At 35.0% G+C, this 20,552-nt stretch overlaps 2 protein-coding genes across 2 annotated transcripts; one reads left to right on the forward strand and one right to left on the reverse strand.

Moving 5' to 3' along the window:
* Window positions 1–14: 14 nt before the first annotated feature.
* On the forward strand, window positions 15–8,802 carry LOC117324476 (caspase-7-like). The gene is made up of 6 exons (XM_033880355.1): window positions 15–254; window positions 1,658–1,742; window positions 5,286–5,509; window positions 5,726–5,919; window positions 6,511–6,643; window positions 7,247–8,802. Exons 1-6 carry the CDS (start codon window positions 248–250, stop codon window positions 7,447–7,449), a joined length of 846 nt encoding a protein of 281 aa, XP_033736246.1. The 5' UTR covers window positions 15–247; the 3' UTR covers window positions 7,450–8,802.
* Window positions 8,803–9,873: 1,071 nt separating this feature from the next.
* Window positions 9,874–18,236, reverse strand: LOC117321607 (achacin-like). The gene is made up of 5 exons (XM_033876122.1): window positions 18,212–18,236; window positions 16,315–16,702; window positions 14,649–14,750; window positions 13,721–13,933; window positions 9,874–11,436 (listed from the first exon to the last, which is right to left on the reverse strand). Exons 1-5 carry the CDS (start codon window positions 18,234–18,236, stop codon window positions 10,527–10,529), a joined length of 1,638 nt encoding a protein of 545 aa, XP_033732013.1. The 3' UTR covers window positions 9,874–10,526.
* Window positions 18,237–20,552: the final 2,316 nt, after the last annotated feature.

Genomic DNA, 20,552 nt, shown 5'->3' on the forward strand with positions numbered 1-20,552 from the left:
AGTGTATGTCGTGTCTTGTAATTGGCTGCCACGGTGAGGGACGTTTACTAGGCAGGCGTTTTTACTTGTCTATTTGACCGAAACACGTACATGTACGTTACGGGTAATAGCCAGCAGGCTCTGGATTAATTTGTACTTTAACACGGCCAACTTCGACGAGCTTCAACCCAGTCTACTTTATCGTCAGTGATTGGCATGTAATAACATCAGTACGACCTGTTGTCAAAACGAAAGTAGGATATAGGATATGTCGGGTATGTATCTTTGTAGCTCAGAGATTACATTTTTTTATATTCTTTCACTGAAATAGATTAATTAGGGAATACATTTCAAGTCTATAAATGTAATGAACTATTACGGATAGATTAATTTAGAATTCTAGTTTCATGTATTTAGTGCAGGGTTTATTGTTGTATTACCAACAGTTAATTGTCGAATCTTGCTGGACAATGAAAGAAGAATTATTTCTTCATTCGTATCCATATATAGTTTCAAAAGTTTTCGATGTTGTCTTGGTATTTTTAAACGGATTCTTTCATGAAATGTCTGTTGAAATATCACTTCCTTGTACAAAAGTGAAACAACGCCACAAGGGTATATGGGCGGCCGTTTTAGGATAAAATACAGACACTACTTAAGTGCAAAAAAAAAGGGGGGGGGGGGGGGGGGGGGGTATTCGTGTTGACCTATTTAATTCCCGAACAATGAAAGTGTGGGCGAGTGATCGCCTGGTAGCAGATAGGCAGGTAGCCCGAGTTTCCTCCAGACATGATGTAAGGGCCAGAGGAAAATCGGGCTAACAGGAGTTTCAGAAGTTTTTTATTTGACACTCAGATCATATATACGATACATGAGCAACACCAGACTATACACAAATAATTAACATTAGACAATAGATAGCACTGGTACAGTTAGCATGGAGACTGAAATGTTTGCATAATGAAATGGAGAAAAGCACATATTCTTTTCAATACTTTCAAATTTGTTGTACAAAATAATTCTGAGTATTTTATAGTATTTGGATACTGAATATAGTATTTAGGAATGTATTTATTTCTTTCAGTACGGAAAAAATCACATTCAAAAATATATATATAGTGGTATTCATCACCAATGGATTGTTTATCGCATAGTACACATATATACGTTCTTCCCGTTTCCCCCATCTTCCGGAAACTCGGGCTTACAGACAGGGACAGTTCATTGATATATGTACCAATGCATTATATTATGTTAATCTTACAAAAAAGTAATAAATAATCTCGCAGCTCCTCGACTTCAAGCTTGTATTTATAATTCAGAATGTATATTTGATTTAAACAGCTAAAGACTGTATTATTCATGGCGGAAAACAAGTTATCAAAAATTAATTAAACCAGATTAATGACGTACTATTTGGTCATGCTACCGTATGTTGTTATATCTAAATATATCTCTTAATTGTTTAAAACTGAAGATTTCAAGTTTTGATAGCTTTCTTTCTACGTTTAAAGACTCTATGATTATCATTCTGAATCGTGTAATTGAGGGAAAAAAAACTCCGATACGTATACAATATAATACCAAAATAAAACTGAACATGGATTAATTTGTAAGACGAAACGTATTTTGAGAATTTACAAGTTATTAATTTTCATATTGTTTCATGCTGTTACAGATCAATCTGATCCAAGTAAACCAAGACATCCAGTCGCTACTGGAGAAAACGGAGACTATGTTTTCCACCCTGGAGTTCGAGACAGGTACCTATTATACGTTATACTGTTGTATAGATACGTTATACTGTTGTATAGATACGTTATACTGTTGTATAGATACGTTATACTGTTGTATAGATACGTTATACTATTGTATAGATACGTTATACTGTTATATAGATACGTTATACTGTTGTATAGATACGTTATACTGTTGTATAGATACGTTATACTATTGTATAGATACGTTATACTGTTGTATAGATACGTTATACTGTTGTATAGATACGTTATACTGTTGTATAGATACGTTATACTATTGTATAGATACGTTATTATATAGATACGTTATACTATTGTATAGATACGTTATACTGTTGTATAGGTACGTTATACTGTTGTATAGATACGTTATTATATAGATACGTTATACTATTGTATAGATACGTTATACTGTTGTATAGATACGTTATACTGTTGTATAGATACGTTATTATATAGATACGTTATACTATTGTATAGATACGTTATACTGTTGTATAGATACGTTATACTGTTGTATAGATACGTTATGCTGTTGTATAGATACGTTATACTATTGTATAGATACGTTATACTGTTGTACAGATACGTTATACTGTTGTATAGATACGTTATACTGTTGTATAGATACGTTATACTGTTGTATAGATACGTTATACTGTTGTATAGATACGTTAGATACGTTATACTGTTGTATAGATACGTTATACTGTTGTATAGATACGTTATACTGTTGTATAGATACGTTATACTGTTGTATAGATACGTTATACTGTTGTATAGATACGTTATACTGTTGTATAGATACGTTATACTGTTGTATAGATACGTTATACTGTTGTATAGATACGTTATACTGTTGTATAGATACGTTATACTATTGTATAGATACGTTATACTATTGTATAGATACGTTATACTGTTGTATAGATACGTTATACTGTTGTATAGATACGTTATACTGTTGTATAGATACGTTATTATATAGATACGTTATACTATTGTATAGATACGTTATACTGTTGTATAGATACGTTATGCTCTGGTATAGATACGTTATACTATTGTATAGATACGTTATACTATTGTATAGATACGTTATACTATTGTATAGATACGTTATACTGTTGTATAGATACGTTATACTATTGTATAGATACGTTATACTGTTGTATAGATACGTTATACTCTGGTATAGATACGTTATACTATTGTATAGATACGTTATACTGTTGTATAGATACGTTATACTGTTGTACAGATACGTTATACTGTTGTATAGATACGTTATACTGTTGTATAGATACGTTATACTATTGTATAGATACGTTATACTATTGTATAGATACGTTATACAGTTGCATAGATACGTTATACTGTTGTATAGATACGTTATACTATTGTATAGATACGTTATACAAATGTACTATTGTATAGATACGTTATACTGTTGTATAGATACGTTATACTGTTGTATAGATACGTTATACTATTGTATAGATACGTTATACTGTTCTATAGATACGTTATACTATTGTATAGATACGTTATACTGTTGTATAGATACGTTATACTAGTGTATAGATACGTTATACTATTGTATAGATACGTTATACAGTTGCATAGATACGTTATACTGTTGTATAGATACGTTATACTATTGTATAGATACGTTATACTATTGTATAGATACGTTATACAGTTGCATAGATACGTTATACTGTTGTATAGATACGTTATACTGTTGTATAGATACGTTATACTGTTGTATAGACATGTTATACTATTGCATAGATACGTTATACTATTGTATAGATACGTTATACTGTTGTATAGATACGTTATGCTGTTGTATAGATACGTTATACTATTGTATAGATACGTTATACTGTTGTATAGATACGTTATACTGTTGTATAGATACGTTATACTGTTGTATAGATACGTTATACTGTTGTATAGATACGTTATGCTGTTGTATAGATACGTTAGATACGTTATACTGTTGTATAGATACGTTATACTGTTGTATAGATACGTTATACTGTTGTATAGATACGTTAGATACGTTATACTGTTGTATAGATACGTTATACTATTGTATAGATACGTTATACTGTTGTATAGATACGTTATACTGTTGTATAGATACGTTATACTGTTGTATAGATACGTTATACTGTTGTATAGATACGTTATACTATTGTATAGATACGTTATACTGTTGTATAGATACGTTATACAGTTGTATAGATACGTTATACTATAATATAGATACGTTATACTATTGTATAGATAAGTCATACTATTGTTAAATAAGATTTACTGTTAAATTGATAATTAAGCACTAAGTACCATCATACAGTCATCTGAGTCAAAATATATCGACGTCGTCAGCCAGGACCACCTCTCACTGGGCGTTTCGACTCCTATCCTGGAACGCCCTAAAGGTGGCGAGTCGACATTGATAAACTCTACTGTTGTATAGGTTGTAGAGTTAATCTCTACTGATGTATACATTGTAAAGATAAACTCTACTGATGTATAGATTGTAAAGATAAATTCTACTGTTGTATTGATTGTAAAGATAAACTCTACTGATGTATAGATTGTAAAGATAAATTCTATTGTTGTATAGATTGTAGAGATAAACTTTACTGATTTATAGATTGTAGAGATAAATTCTACTGTTGATAGATTGTAGAGATAAATTTTACTGTTGTATAGATTGTAAAGATAAATTATACTGACGTATAGATTGTAGAGATAAATTCTACTGTTGTATAGATTGTAGAGATAAACTCTACTGATGTATAGATTGTAGAGATAAACTCTACTGATGTATAGATTGTAAAGATAAACTTTACTGTTGTATAGATTGTAAAGATAAATTCTACTGTTGTATAGATTGTAGAGATAAACTCTACTGATGTATAGATTGTAGAGATAAACTTTACTGTTGTATAGATTGTAAAGATAAATTCTACTGTTGTATAGATTGTAGAGATAAACTTTACTGTTGTATAGATTGTAGAGATAAACTCTACTGATGTATAGATTGTAAAGATAATCTCCACTGTTGTATAGATTGTAGAGATAAACTCTACTGTTGTATAGACTGTAAAGATAAATTCTACTGTTTTATAGATTGTAAAGATAAACTCTACTGTTGTATAGATAAGCTTAGCCCGAGTTTCCTCTGGCCCTGACACAACCCCTACACCAGAAATTGTGTCAGGGCCAGAGGTAACTCAGGCTAAGATACGCTATACTGTTGTAAATAATAACCTCTGCTCTTTTATATTTAAGATCTTCCATGGTACTGTGTATACATAAGCTCTGCTGTTTAATAAGCCCTAATGGGTTTTACTAGGTTTGCTGTGTGGTTTATTTTGCTCATATATCAGTGATGTTTCTTTGCAGTATTTGTACACATGTTGACGATGGTTCTACAGATAGTCTGATGTTATATGTATTTACCAAGTTTATGGTTTCATTACACCCTTCGTAATGTTATCATACACTTTTGATTTTTTGTATATATAGCTCCAAATTACCAAAGAGGAGTGAAGAAGACTTGATGCGTGAAGTGTACAACATCAGAGGTCAGACTGAATCCTCTCGCCAGGCACTTATTATAAACAACCTTACGAAGATCACAGGAGATAAAGATTCCAACTTGATGGAATCCAATCTTCAGAAATCCGGTTTCAGTGTCAAATGTAAAACTCGCCTGACACAAGAGAAGTTAGAAGAATGTTTGAAAACAGGTACATGTATAATTCAACCAGAATTACATTATAACCTGTCAAAACCGGATCCCTGTCTATTCCGGTTTCATTGTTTGATTTTAGCATTTCCCTATTAAATCATAATACAGTGTAATTGATAGACTGTTAATTATGTGAAGATAAAAATCGCAGAATGAATATTGAAGATGAAGTCACTGACTCATAAATATGATTTGACGTGTGATATGTTGACAGTTGCAGACGACATGGCTGATGATACAGACTGTTTTGTCTGTGTTGTCCTTGCCCTCGGCGGAAATGGTTTCATCAAAGGATGGAATTCCAATGTTTCCCAAACCAAAAGTTTGACAACTGAGAAGCTTTGCGAACCATTTCAAGGAAACAATTGCAAACCCTTGGTGTTAAAGCCAAAGATCTTTATCATAATGGTGAGTTAGATAACAGTTTATAAAATATTTATCATAATGGTGAGTTAGATAACAGTTTATAAAATATTTATCATAATGGTGAGTTAGATAACAGTTTATAAAATATTTATCATAATGGTGAGTTAGATAACAGTTTATAAAATATTTATCATAATGGTGAGTTAGATAACAGTTTATAAAATATTTATCATAATGGTGAGTTGAATAATATTTTAGTTTATAAAACATTTATCATGATGGTGAGTTAGATAACAGTTTATAAAACATTTATCATGATGGTGAGTTAGATAATATTTTAGTTTATAAAATCTTTATCATGATGATGGGTTAGGTAATATAGCTTATAAAATATTTACATGTATCATGATGAGGATAAAGCTATTTTATAAAATCTTTATCGTGCTGATGAGTTATATAATAAAATAAGTTATAAAATCAGCGCAAGTATAGGTACTTGGGTGAAATTTCACTGTATTATAGCGAAAATTGATAATGGGAGGTTTCTTATGTATGAAAACACTCAAAGATTGCTGCTATGAAGTATTATCGGTAATGAACTCGGTAACCTTAAAATTAACCATTTTCACATAGTCCTGGGACACAGAGCCAGATAGTCGAATACAGATTGACGGGGACGCAGACCAATCAGAGGTTTTCAAGGTTCCAACGGAATCGGATGTTCTGGTGTATGTATGTCATATGCCAGGGAAATTCAAACAAGGCTGTGAGTATGTTAACACGGAATATTGATAACTTAATGCCTCGCTTTCTTTTAAATAGAAATGGAACTAAATATAGAATTTATTCATAGTCGCAAAACTGCCAAAATTAAGAAAAAAAGACCAGTTTGACTGCACAGCATACGTTGATGGTTTACCTGAATGAGCAATCACGCCAAATACAAGATGGATTAACAGCTATCAGTTCTGTTTCTATGGACGACTTTTGTCAACATCTAATAACATAAAAGTAAAATATGTTTTAAAGAAGTTAAGTCAATATCAATTAATGTATTGTACACATTGAAAACAATGCCGGTATTAAAATCTGTCAACTTTTAATTTCAAACTAGTATGTGCAGAATGAACAGAACTGAAGTCATTATGTATATATGTCTACTAGAGCAAGTTACTATAGTAATTGATATATATATTAATGTAGTTTTAAACGGTAAATCCTACTGACTTACTAAGATAGTTCATCTCTGAATTATTGTTATTATGTTTATTGACTGATATCTAATGTAAACTTTTTGTATTATTATTCTCCCTAAACTATAAAATTACAACAGTGATATCTGCAACAGAAAATTGAATTGTATTTACAGATGATGGCGACGGTTCTTGGTTCATCAAGACACTTGCAGACGTGATGCAGAAGAATCGAGAACGCTGTAAGAGAAGGGATTTTCTCCGTCTGCTTACTATTGTCAACCGAGAAATGGCCAACAAATACAAGGGTACAAAACTGAAACGTTCCGAGTGTATTCCTACCGTCACATCAACGTTGACTAAACTCATCTATATCTAAAACGTTTCCCTTGTTCTCATCAATCTTTACTAACCAAAGTCGATCTATTTTTTAATATGATTGTTTTTGAATGTCAATACCCTTTCTGTAGTTTGGACTTTATTATCATGACGTGAAGCTGTGCTTTCCTGAGCGCCAGTTTTATCCAATGACGTTTGAAAGAGTTTGGCTGTTTGTAACACTCTTTCAACCAGTCGTTTTGACATTTTGTAATCTCCATGAACACGAGTCTTCAAGTTACGTTACATTGTCTAGTTATAAATGATGCAAGTGAAGAATCTCTGGAGGAATAATGTACATTGTCTAGTTGTTTTAGATATCTCTCTCGGTGATCGAAGTGCTCTGTTACATTGGTGAGTTGTAACCATAAAATCTCTGAGTGTGTTACAACTTTGTTTAGATAAAGCTGTTAATTCTCTGAATATATTTAATCCTTTTTCGGCATAGCCGTATAATATTCTTTTGGCCCCGGATATGACGCGACAGGTGGCGTTACTGGTCAAGATGAAGTATGTGATTGGTCAATGTAGTGGTAAATGCAAAATGCAGATATGCAGTTAAAAACGAAACAACGTTAAGATTGAATGCGAGCTGAATAATTGGAGGTATCTTTTTAAATGACACATTAATAAAATTATATTCCTGATTAAAATGCAGTCTTATTATCACCAAAAATGATTCAAACTGATATAATTTTGTTATCCGTGCTGAAACACATTGGTTCGTTGATTTATTTCACCAGCAGTTTTACATTATAAAACCACCAGCATTAAAGCTATGCCGTTTATTTCTTGTTAGTTATACTGTTAAATCTCTGGATATGTTACACCCTTTTTAAACATAACTGTTGAATATCTGACAGTATTACATTTTTTTTTTAGATATAGCTGTAAAATCTCTGAATATGTTACACTTGTTTAGATATAGCTGTAAAATCTCTGAATATGTTACACTTGTTTAGATATAGCTGTTAAATCTCTGAATATGTTAAAACTTTGTTTAGATGAAGCTGTTAATTCTCTGAATATATTTAATCCTTTGTAGTTATACTGTTAAATCTCTGGATGTGTTTACACATTTTTGAAACATAACTGTTAAATCTCTTACAGTATTACTTTTATTAGATATAGCTGTAAATCTCTGAATATGTTACACTTGTTTAGATATAGCTGTAAATCTCTGAATATGTTACACTTGTTTAGATATAGCTGTAAATCTCTGAATATGTTACACTTGTTTAGATATAGCTGTAAAATCTCTGAATATGTTACACTTACTAATATATAACTGTTCAATATAATGTTACTTTGTTATTGTCTGTTTATGATATAATAAAAAAAAGCCTAAGAACTGTGATGAGTCTGAGTGTTTCTTACCACCTCCTACAAAGCACACTGATATGGACGAGCTCAGGCACCTGATAAAAGATCTGAGTGTAAGTCTTAATACTGTCCATGGTAGCCTTGGTGCCAGAATGACATCCTTAGAGGTCAACCTAACCGAAAATCTTTCACAAATGACCGACAACAAGATAAATGAACAGCTCCACAGAATTTAACGCTTTACGAAACACCGAGTTAAGAACCATGACCACACTTCCTGTAAATGCTGCTTGCTATCGAAATAGTTTGTACAGACACAAAGGTGTTTGGGAGATTGGCTATGGCTTAACATGTGTTTCTTTTAAAAATGGAACATTTTTGGTTTCACAAAGGCCTATCAACTCTTCTTAATAAACTAAACTGGTTGGTTCGTTTACAGCCAGAATAAGTAGAAACTTTAAAAAAAAATCTATCTCAAAACAGGTAACAGGTACAAAAAATACTTTTCTATGGTAAACATGACATTTACAAAGGTACTCCTAGCCTTGAATAAAATGACAATAAAATACATATTAGATTTTAACTTTTAGTAGAACAGACCACTTCATAGGGGGGGGGGGGGGGGGGGGGGGGGGGGGTAGGTACACGAGTCAATGATATTTTAGTATTCATAATCAACAAAACTCTGGTAAAATATTGATAGCAGTACCTTCAGACAAATGGATAAACAACATGTTTCATTTTTATAATGATGCTAGTTCCAGAAATGGCTCTAGATTTTTTTTTGGAAAGGAAATAGATTTTGCCATTGGATTTGCTAAAAGTGGGCAATGTATAGGTGAAATACACAGATGGTATGTCCATGGATTGAAAAAGTGCAAGGTAACCTGGGGTCCATTACGAAGTAACTCCGTTATAAAACCCCGTTATAGGGACTATTATTTAATCTAAGATATATCAAATGAAATTTTCTCCTTAGCATGTATAAACGATATTAAATTGCATTTTAATTGTTTATCCTACATGACTTCAGACATGACAAGCTTGTTCACCAAAGAAGACAAACAACTAAAACCACGGATTGAATTGAAATTGGCCGTTTATTTATTACACGACAATTGAAATAAAATATAGCAATACAAGTTGATATTCATGAAATCAACCATATGAATCGAACTTATTGGTCAAAGGTGAGGGATACAAAACCACCACAACGGTACCTGGTTATCCTAATTTTTAATGATAAGAAACCCTAACCCAACCCGTATCTTCTATGACTGAGACACTTCCCCGTCCTCGGAGAACGTTTGAATAAACAACGGTATAATAATTACAAATACATTCGTGTTATATATGCTTACGCATATCAATGTATTACATACTATATACACCTGGCTTTCCTACCATAAAAGGAGTTGCTTACAAGCACCTCTGTCACGTGATTTTAGATCAAGTGTGCACCAATACACTAAACGATTTGCATGCCTATAAATCGTGGAATACGCATATCATCTAAAAAAGTTATGGTATATTTAAAGAACTTGGTGAATATTGTGATAAATTCATTCTTTTCTGTGTGTTGTTTTCACACCGATGAGAATGGGACACTTGGTCACACCTACAGGGGTACCTGTAAAGTGAGAAACGAAAGCAAACGCAACGAAACGAAATAAAACCAAACAAAACAAAACTAAACAAAACATGAAACATTGAAAAAATGGAGGGAAAATTGAACATATGCCTTTTTTTAAAAAATCAAAAATAACTACGCATTATATCGTCGATGACTTCCAGTGTATTTTCTGACCAAGTATCAGAATCGTAATTCCAGTATGATCCTGATGTAAGAAAAACATCATCGATCACAGACGGCTTATGGAGCAATTTCCAAACCTGGCTCCAGTGGACTCCTATTTTCCACGTGGAGTAGGCCCCACCGTATGGATATTCGTTCCACTGAGATATCCGACCATCGATGGGCTCGGGGATGTTTTTAACAGGAATATTGTACAGTTGCGACAGGTACAGGTGGGCGTGGCGCACAACTTCCGTGGTTACGCCATGTTGCTGTGTCCACATGTGATTGCCATGCTTCTGTAGCTCCCGCCACATGTCGTGTGATGAGTAAGCTACCATCAAGACAGCTGCTCCTGTCTGCTTGGATACCCCGAAATCCACAGTCCTTTCTAGGGGAAGGTCGGAGGTTAATATTACAGCGCCGGTTCGTTTTGGCGTGGCATACCAGCTACTGGCGAACTTGGCGACTTGGTGATGGTAATAATGGTAATGCTGAATAATCGGGTTTGGACACTTTTGTCGATAATTGTGTAGATGTAACTTACCACAGAATACATCGGATTTACTATGGATGTCTGACCACCATGAAAAATCGTACACTAGAAACAATTTGATACCAAATTGATGGTTTACAGTGTTCAAGTTGGATACAATAGGTGGTTTCTGTAATATTTCCCAATTAACTTTTAGCAAGGCAGTGGTAGGGACAGCTAGAATGACCTTTCGACTACACACAATGACTGACTCATTACTTTGCATTGTTTTCCCGTCAAGCGTTCGTGTTCTTACAAACATAAGGTTATACTTATCCTCCGTCTTCCTCGAGATACTGAGCAGCTGGTGGTTGAGATAGAGGAGGTGGCGTTTACTGAAAGTAAAGAAAATATCGTTTTAACTTATTGAATGTTCACATGCATGTTAGCTGCGAAATAAACATGTATGGGGTACTTTGGTTTAAATATCACATGGTAGCCTACGTCAATACATGTAAAAGATATATTTAGTTTTTTTGATTCAGATAGCTATTAGGGTCACTGTCCAGTAATTATTTTGCTCGTATATGGCAGTGTGTGTGGCAAAAGGCGTCTAATTGTTGAATCCTCACAAAGGGTCGAAGGTGGTTTCTCTGGTGCAATTGTTTAGGAGAAATTGAAGATTCTATATGCTTGTTGGATATTGATCGTTGCAGTCCACGTACTATTGGAACCTTTTAGAATCGATTAAATTCTTCCGAAAACATTGAAATATATAAATAATAATAATAAAATATTTGATTACGTGCAGACATAATAAAGGTAGAATACATGATATGAAGCAATTGTATTACAGTCTTTTCATAAAAAGGAAGATTGACCGAGCTAAAAGAGGTTGCAGCGATTCCTCATTCATAACCAAAATAAATTCATCTTTGTAATTCATGGAAACAAAGAATCATCTAAAATACTTGCTTTCGCAAAAAGAGGAACTCGCATAAAAATGGATTTCGTTTGATACTTTCAAATTACAACAATTGACACAACCTATTATTTAATGGGATGATAGGACGTGTAAATCTATCCGTCTTTATTTGGAGCGGTAAGCTGCCACTTCTTAACTTAGCTAATAAACTACGGTGTGGTCTTGGTATTAAACTAGTGACGTAAGACTCCGGTTTTGAATCTTTTTCAAATAATCGGTACGTCCTTAACTTTTTTCCGTTGGTGTTATCTTTATCACATCAGAGGCCGGAAAACCACACCTCTTCATCAACTTGGCGCACCTTTTGTTTGATTTTTAACATATAAGATTCACCAAAGGTCCAAATACATACTCATGTTGTAACTATACAACTTATTATAAGTACATTTAGTTTGTGGTTTGTAAGTTTTACTGGGTTATCACGATAACGGACTGAAAATACGGCTACCCACATATTGATACGGGCTACTCGCGTGTTTACGGACTGAAAATACGGGCTACCCACGTATTGATACGGGCTACTCACGTGTAGATACGGGCTACTCACGTGTTGATACGGGCTACTCACGTGTTAACGGACTGAAAATACGGGCTACCCACGTATTGATACGGGCTACTCACGTGTTGATACGGGCTACTCACGTGTTTACGGACTGAAAATACGGGCTACTCACGTGTTGATTGATACGGGCTACTCACATGTTGATTGATACGGGCTTCTCACGTGTTTACGGACTGAAAATATGGGCTACTCATGTGTTTACGGACTGAAAATACGGGCTATTCACGCGTTAACGAACTGAAAATACGGGCTACTCACGTGTTTACGGACTAAAAATACGGGCTACTCACGCGTTAACGGACTGAAAATACGGGCTACCCACGTATTGATACGGGCTTTTCACGTGTTGATACGGGCTACTCAAGCGTTTACAGACAAAAAATACGGGCTACTCACGCGTCAACAGACTGAAAGTACGTGCTACTCACGTGTTTACGGACTGAAAATACGGGCTACTCACGTGTTTACGGACTAAAAATACGGGCTACTCACGCGTTTACGGACTGGAAATACGGGCTACTCACGTGTTTACGGACTGAAAATACGGGCTACTCACGCGTTAACGGACTGAAAATACGGGCTACTCACGTGTTTACGAACTGAAAATACGGGCTACTCACGTGTTTACGGACTGAAAATACGGGCTACTCACGCGTTAACGGACTGAAAATACGGGCTACTCACGTGTTTACGGACTGAAAATACGGGCTACTCACGCGTTAACGGACTGAAAATACGGGCTACTCACGCGTTAACGGACTGAAAATACGGGCTACTCACGTGTTTACGGACTGAAAATACGTGCTACTCACGTGTTTACGGACTAAAAATACGGGCTACTCACGTGTTTACGGACTAAAAATACGGGCTACTCACGCGTTAACGGACTGAAAATACGGGCTACTCACGTGTTTACGGACTGAAAATACGGGCTACTTACGCGTTAACGGACTGAAAACACGGGCTACTCACGCGTTAACGGACTGAAAATACGGGCTACTCACGTGTTTACGGACTGAAAATACGGGCTACTCGCGTGTTTACGGACTGAAAATACGGGCTACTCACGCGTTAACGGACTGAAAATACGGGCTACTCACGTGTTTACAGACTGAAAATACGGGCTACTCACGTGTTTACGGACAGGAACTGCTTCACAAGTTTAACTGGTAGTTGCTGCATACCTCCCGATATTGTCAACCAATTTTCGCCAACCATGGTATCATTGAATATTAGCTGTGGTATTACTGACGCGGCAGACATATGATATAAGGAATATTTTATTGTGTTGGATAAAATGTCGACCGCTTCGCCACTTAGATACTTCTTGAAAAATTCCTGAATTCTGTTAAAGAACAAACACGTTTTTAAAATCAGATATTGCGTCCCATATGTTACATAATTTGATAACCCTCCAATCCCATTATCATGCTAATACGTTAATCGTTATGAATCACACAGTCGTTAACTGGACGAATGGGACCAATTCAATCAGGGAACACCAAAAACATTGCCATACAAGGAGAAAACGGATGAAGTTTCACGGTGACCTGATTTTATGTTGTATCTCCTGTTATATCTCCTAAACATGGCTGAGGGGAGTGCCTGAGGGCCTTCGGGAGAGTAAACCTCTATAGGTTATACCAACACAATCTAGAGCGCTAGGAACTAGTCTAGAGCGTGTACCACATCAGCCGGTTAGCAGATCGACATATGAACAAGTCTAGAACGATGTATCACATCAGCAGATAAGCACATCGACATCTGAACTAGTCTAGAGCATTTATCCAGATCAGCAGGTTACTTTTAGTGGACAAACTTCCTGTTATGATGAGAAATGCTTCTACTACTCAATCACTGAAAGATTATATATCGCGGTCCGCAAAATCCCATCACAGCAAGGAAAGGGGGCGTTACACCAAATATCACATATCTATTCCAGCCTAATTCAACGACTACCTTAAATTTGACTAATCAATCACGTGACAATTTCATACTCGGTAAGTATGTTTCTGTAGGGTTGCAACTGGAAAGTTGATAGAAATCCGAGTTCTACTTACGTTTGGTGTTCCAATTTCACACCGTCCTTTGAAACAAGGTAGCGCCGTTCCTGAGCAAATAAAGATGCATTTCCACTGAAGTTGGTTTGTTGGATCAGATACCTGAAACAGTATACCTTAGATTTCTAATATCTTCATGTCAGAAAAACAATCTAGTGCTGTGAATACGCGTGTATAAACGAAATCGATTGTCGTTTGACAAGCTATATTAAAACGAACAGACGGTGACAACAGCAGCCGAGAAGTCAATAAAGCAGAAACCAAGGAGACACCGAAACAACAAACACCAAAGATATCAACAAAACATACACTACTACAGGAACTAGGGATAATCTAAAACAACACAGATACTGAAATAACATCAAAGATGGATACATAAACAGTAGCCACAGAGACTAAAACATAATCAAGGATGGATACATAAACAGTAGCCAAGGAAACACAAAAACAACAGTAGCCCAAGAGGCTACAACAACGCAAAGGAAGAAACAACGACAGTATCCAAAGAGACGCCAACACAACAGTTGCCCCAGATACTAAAACAACATCAACGGACGACATAAACAGTAGCCAAGAAGACGCAAACACAACAGTAGCCATGGAAACTAAAACAACCCAATAGGAGCATGCACTTACCGAAATTACTGAAATATTAGCAGTAGCCACGGAGACTAGGATACACATACGGGACTCAGTGAGACATTAACACAAAGGTAGAAACTAAACAATCCCAAAGGGGTCACTGAGCACCTGAAATAAGAATCAAGCAATCGCAGAAATAAACAGAAACCGATAGAAATGGCATTGTAACAGAGAAGAAAACTATGGACCTGCTTCAGTAACCTCATATGCAGTGTTTAACTTATTTCAATCGAGCAAAATGTAAAGCTCTGGTGAGAGCAAATCGAGTTGGGTATGTAACCAAAGCCCGTCGGAAATGTAATCATTTGCGAATTGAGCAAGCGAAAATGTTTTCTTCTTCTGTCTGATACCCCTGAGTGGAAGATTATAGTATATATTAATTGTAGGTGAAAACGTAATAAAAGAGTAAAGAATGCATAATTAAAACTTGTGACGTCAGTGTTTATTTTGAGACCAATAATTTAATATTGTTCTCTGACACGTTTATTAACACGCTTGCTGTATTTGAATGCGTGCAAATTGAACTATTTTAAGTTTGTTTCGATAATGAATTTAAAGCGACTATAACTGTAGAATTCATCCTCATTAAATGCCTATTTCTTGTATATACATGTTGTGAAATGGGTTTAAGATAGCGATGCACGAGCCTTTACCGTAAAACAAAATTAGATAAATCTGTGTTTCCATCTTTTAAAACACGGTTTACCTTGTTCGGTGTTTAATGTTACACGAAAAAAAAAACGAAAGGAATCTTGTGGGACAAGTGCGAGTCCTCACGGCGGTCTGCTAACGAGCTGTAACTTCTGAATTCTTATATGACCTAGTGCATTGTAATGGTATCGCTTTGCACAGACTTTATTTACAAACAGGGTTGCGGACACTTTTAATTCTCGTAAATAAGGAGAGTCTTAGTTTTATGATATATTTGTTTATAATATTACACTTGATAATATTTTAACTATGATTTTTACAGTTAGATAGTCGCTTTAAACCCCTCAGTGAAGACGTGATCACGTTTGCCTACCTATATATATTATCTATGCCAAGTCTTTCGTGTTGTCGCAGATTGTAAGGTATGTTGTTGTCCCTGAAGTCTGTTTTTCGTAGATACCTCCCTCTCATATAGTACATCGCATCATTTTTTACTTGATCACGATCTAAAAAGGGCTTTGTCTTTAAACCGACCTTTTGCAAGGTGCGATACAGGAGTTGATGATCTTTCTTACTAAATCTCATAGCTCCTAGTTCAACTGGGACATCCGGGGCGTGTGTGAATGTGTGTGTGTAGAATCGACCGCCCAATCGGTCACAATACTCGTATAGACCGACATTGAGTCCCTGGTTACGAAGTCTCCAAACCGAGTACGCCCCTCCAATTCCTCCCCCCACCACAGCGACATCATGGCAAGTTTCTGTAATATAAATCACATTACATTAAACTCAGACATTTTCATGTCATTCTGACTGAATGTTCATAATCACTCGCTTATAACGCATAGCAATCGCATTTCCTGACAGGTGACACCCTTTCACCTTTTGTGAGTAATCATCATTTCGGCCTATTTGACAGGAGTTCAATTTTTTACGTACCACTCGTTATTTCCTACTTAGGACATAAAACCAGAATACCAACGGCTAAAAACGAGAAAACGAGTGCGAAATATGGACACACATATCCTTGAGAAAGTCAAAGGTGTATGCTAGCTTCTGTTAGTATTTTTAGGGGAAAAATTAGTCCCTACTCTTACTTCATCAACTATGTTGTTAGTATAGTAGGAGTAAGGGCTAATTTTGTTTTATTAATACTAACCAGATACAGACACCGGTGGAGAACCTATACGATTAGAGATCGTGGACGAGTGAACGTGTTCTGCTCCAAGAGTTAATTTACATGGTTTGCGTGATCTAAGTCAATATTCATAGTTTTAATTACATGTTTTTTATTGTTAATGCTATCGCATGCTCTGACTTTTGCCTATTGTTCGAAAATGTAATGTTTTATTAATACTCAAATTATACAAGGAATTTTGAATATATTTCGGATATTTTAGCTATGGGACCTCTAACTTCCTTTTCTTTCCTACCTACACCCTTTCTCTCTCTCTCTCTCTCTTTCTCTCTTTATTGTTCTCTTTCTATTTTGTGTGTGTGTCTCTGTCTCCTACAATATTTAGTGTTACTATTTCAATTTAATACAGTTAATTTTTATCTCTTCAATGTTTGTCTACTGTATTATCCTGGTATGTATGGTGAATGGATGTAAAGGTGTATATGTTTGTGAGTTATGTATGCACACACATAAAAAAGTTATAATTTAAAAAAGGAAAACTATATATGAAAGAGATATGTATGTTTCTTGATTGTGCAATATTACGTACAGTGTTTATGTTACATGTTACTGTTGATATTATATAGTAATTTGGATATACATATAACTTTATATATGGCATTAATATTTTGGACAACTTATATGTACTTAAAAGTTCTTTAGCAATATAGTGACTATTATGTCATTTAATCAATTAACTATACTCAATATTATAGATCAATTGACTTTTGACAATTTCATATATACTAAATTTATTCCATAATACATAATACAATGAAAAAAACCCATTAATTGACAGTTTGGTTTTCTTCAGTATATATGTGTGTGAATGTGAAGTGTGTGAATGTGATGTTTATTGCCTTGTAATCCAAAATGAAATGTCTTTGAAAATAAAAAAATTATAAAAAAAAAAAGAATTTACATGGTTTGCGTGATCTAAGTCAATATTCATAGTTTTAATTAGACGAAGAGAATACATATGTAGAACGTTTATATAACACTATATATTTAAGGTAATTTACTATGGAAATATGCGAACCCATTGAGCAAATACTTGAGTATTGTGTGACGCAGTTTGACCATATCTAATTACCATCCACTACCAATCTCTCATTCATACTATTCCTTGTGATTTTGGACAGGGTCTATGGATGAATCGTTTGAGACTCCGGGTTTTACACAAGTATCTGGTGTTCTTCTATTTATGTTGAACATCTCCTAATCTGATATTTCCACAATTTTGTAGGCGTATTTTATTTTCCTGCACTTCGTTCTGGATTGCAGAACTTGCTTGAGTCATGAAAGGACGACACAGCTTCATGATGCAGTTTTTATCATTGTTTACCAGAACGCATAAGAATACAAAATAGTTTACATTACCTGGATTAGATATGGTTGTCACTATCAGGACACTGACCAGTGTGAGAAGAGATACCATGGACACCATCGCCTACACTATAATACTTTCTCAGGGATCATAACACACACATCTGTCCTATATAACTGTTATCACACAAATATCAAGCGGGTCGTAAAAGTTCAGGCTTTGATGTTTGGTTCGATTATTGAAATAAACTTGTATCTTTATTACGCTACATGGCCTGAAAATAGCCATGAAAGGGAGCTCTGTAATATAAATAATCACCTAAGAAAATAATTTTAACATAGTTGAGGTCACAGACGCCGGCTGACGTTTTGGTATCTCTACATCTGGTGATGTATATTCATTTTCTAGCAACCGCTCGACGCTGCATGCTATTTAGAAAAAAAGGGAGGGGCTCTGTCACTGTTGGTAATATCTACAAAATGTCTGTAATCTTGAACAGCCACTTCTAAAAGTGTCTCTTCTGTTAGAGAATTTGTCATACTCTCGTTCAAAGTCTAATTTTCTAAGACAGTCGATTGTTGTCTTTTATTGGCAAGAAAATTCCAACACAACAAAGGAATGTTCACATACACTGCATATACATTGTATATATAAAAAAATATTTAAAAATCCTCTTAACATGGGCAGTTGAAAATACTGACTTCTCAATTTTCATACAAATAGTGGCCCATTTTAGTTTTTACAACGATGCAAGTCGACTTTCTGATTTACTCTCTAGATTAATGGTAACTAAATGGTATATATGACTTATATTACCAAATTTCTGTAGAGATGACTTATTGGGTTCTGACAAAAATCCAAAACTGCTACACTGTCGTCAGATTCATTGACTGTATTTTAACTATTAGACAATACGTCTGTGTCTGGCAGTAAGTCCACCTGTGCGTATCCATTGGTTAACATTTTTTATTTTGATATTTTCAACAAATATGAACATTTAACATCTTCCCCTATAATTGCCTTACCTGCTCTAACCTGATAGGAATCACCTCGGTCACCGAAAAGATTTCACTTTCAAAAGAAACAGAGAGATATATAACTAAAATGAAAGCTTTTTTTAAAATTTATTGATTCATTTTTTTTACAGTTTAAATTGGATACATACCTTCTACGTACTTTAAGCTCATAATAAATACAATAGGGCAAAACCCAAGATTTGCGCTAAATGTTACAAAAAATAGAAAAAAAAAGACAAAATATGCTAAAACATTATTATTTTCATCAGTAAAATCATAGGGTCATCTATATAGGAAAATAATATTGAATTTTGAAAACTTTTGCACAAAACTAGCCATTAAATATATCTCTAACAAGAGGCCCAAGGGCCTTAACGGTCATCTGACTCTAAATTAAAGACACTTATACTATTGTAGCATGTATTCGATGTAGCAAGTACAAAGTGGCACTGTTGGCCATGGTGGTCATCTTGGATTTCTGACCGACCCAATAAATAACAACACTTGGTCAGGACCATCTCAGGATAATTTCTGGTAAGTTAGAGCTGAATCCCACAGGTGGAATTTGAGAAGAAGTTTGAAATAGGTGTTGTTCAGGAAAACCATGATTGGACAATCATGTTACAAAATGGCCGCCATTGCTGACATGTCAAAGTTTTTACGAGGCCGAAAAATAGCAACACTTTGTTGACTCGCCTTCCTTAACATCCTCACCAATTTCCAGCTCAATGGCACCAGTGGAACTGGAGAAGTTTAAAATGTGTTTTTTTTTCAAGATGGCGACCATGACGGCCACCTTGGATTTCGGATCGGCCCGAAAAATAACAACACTTGGTCGGGTTAATTTCAGACAAGTTTCAGCTCAACAGCACTGGTGGAACTTGATAAGAAGTTTATAATGTGTTTTTCAAGATGGAGGCTATGGCGGCCATTTTGAATTCGAATCAGCCCGAGAAATAACAACACTTGGTCAGGATCATTTTAGGCAAGTTTAAGCTCAATAGCAAAGGTGGAACTTGAGAAGAAATTTAAAACGTGTTTTCAAGATGGCGGCTATGGCGGCCATCTTGGATTTCGGACTAACCCGAAAA

Source organism: Pecten maximus, chromosome 1 (assembly GCF_902652985.1).
Source record: "Pecten maximus chromosome 1, xPecMax1.1, whole genome shotgun sequence".
NCBI classification, from domain to species: domain Eukaryota; kingdom Metazoa; phylum Mollusca; class Bivalvia; order Pectinida; family Pectinidae; genus Pecten; species Pecten maximus.

Bases quoted from the DNA above. Each gene is read 5' to 3' on its own strand.
- LOC117324476 (XM_033880355.1), top strand. The intron at 1,743-5,285 runs GTACCTATTATA...TTGTATATATAG, and splicing joins CACCCTGGAGTTCGAGACAG to CTCCAAATTACCAAAGAGGA. The intron at 5,510-5,725 runs GTACATGTATAA...ATATGTTGACAG, and splicing joins AGAAGAATGTTTGAAAACAG to TTGCAGACGACATGGCTGAT.
- LOC117321607 (XM_033876122.1), bottom strand. From the start codon at position 18,236: ATGAATGAGAGATTGGTAGTGGATG. The intron at 16,703-18,211 runs GTAATTAGATAT...TTTATATTACAG, and splicing joins TGAGAGATTGGTAGTGGATG to AAACTTGCCATGATGTCGCT. The intron at 11,437-13,720 runs GTGAGTAGCCCG...CTTTACTTTCAG, and splicing joins CAGTTCCTGTCCGTAAACAC to TAAACGCCACCTCCTCTATC.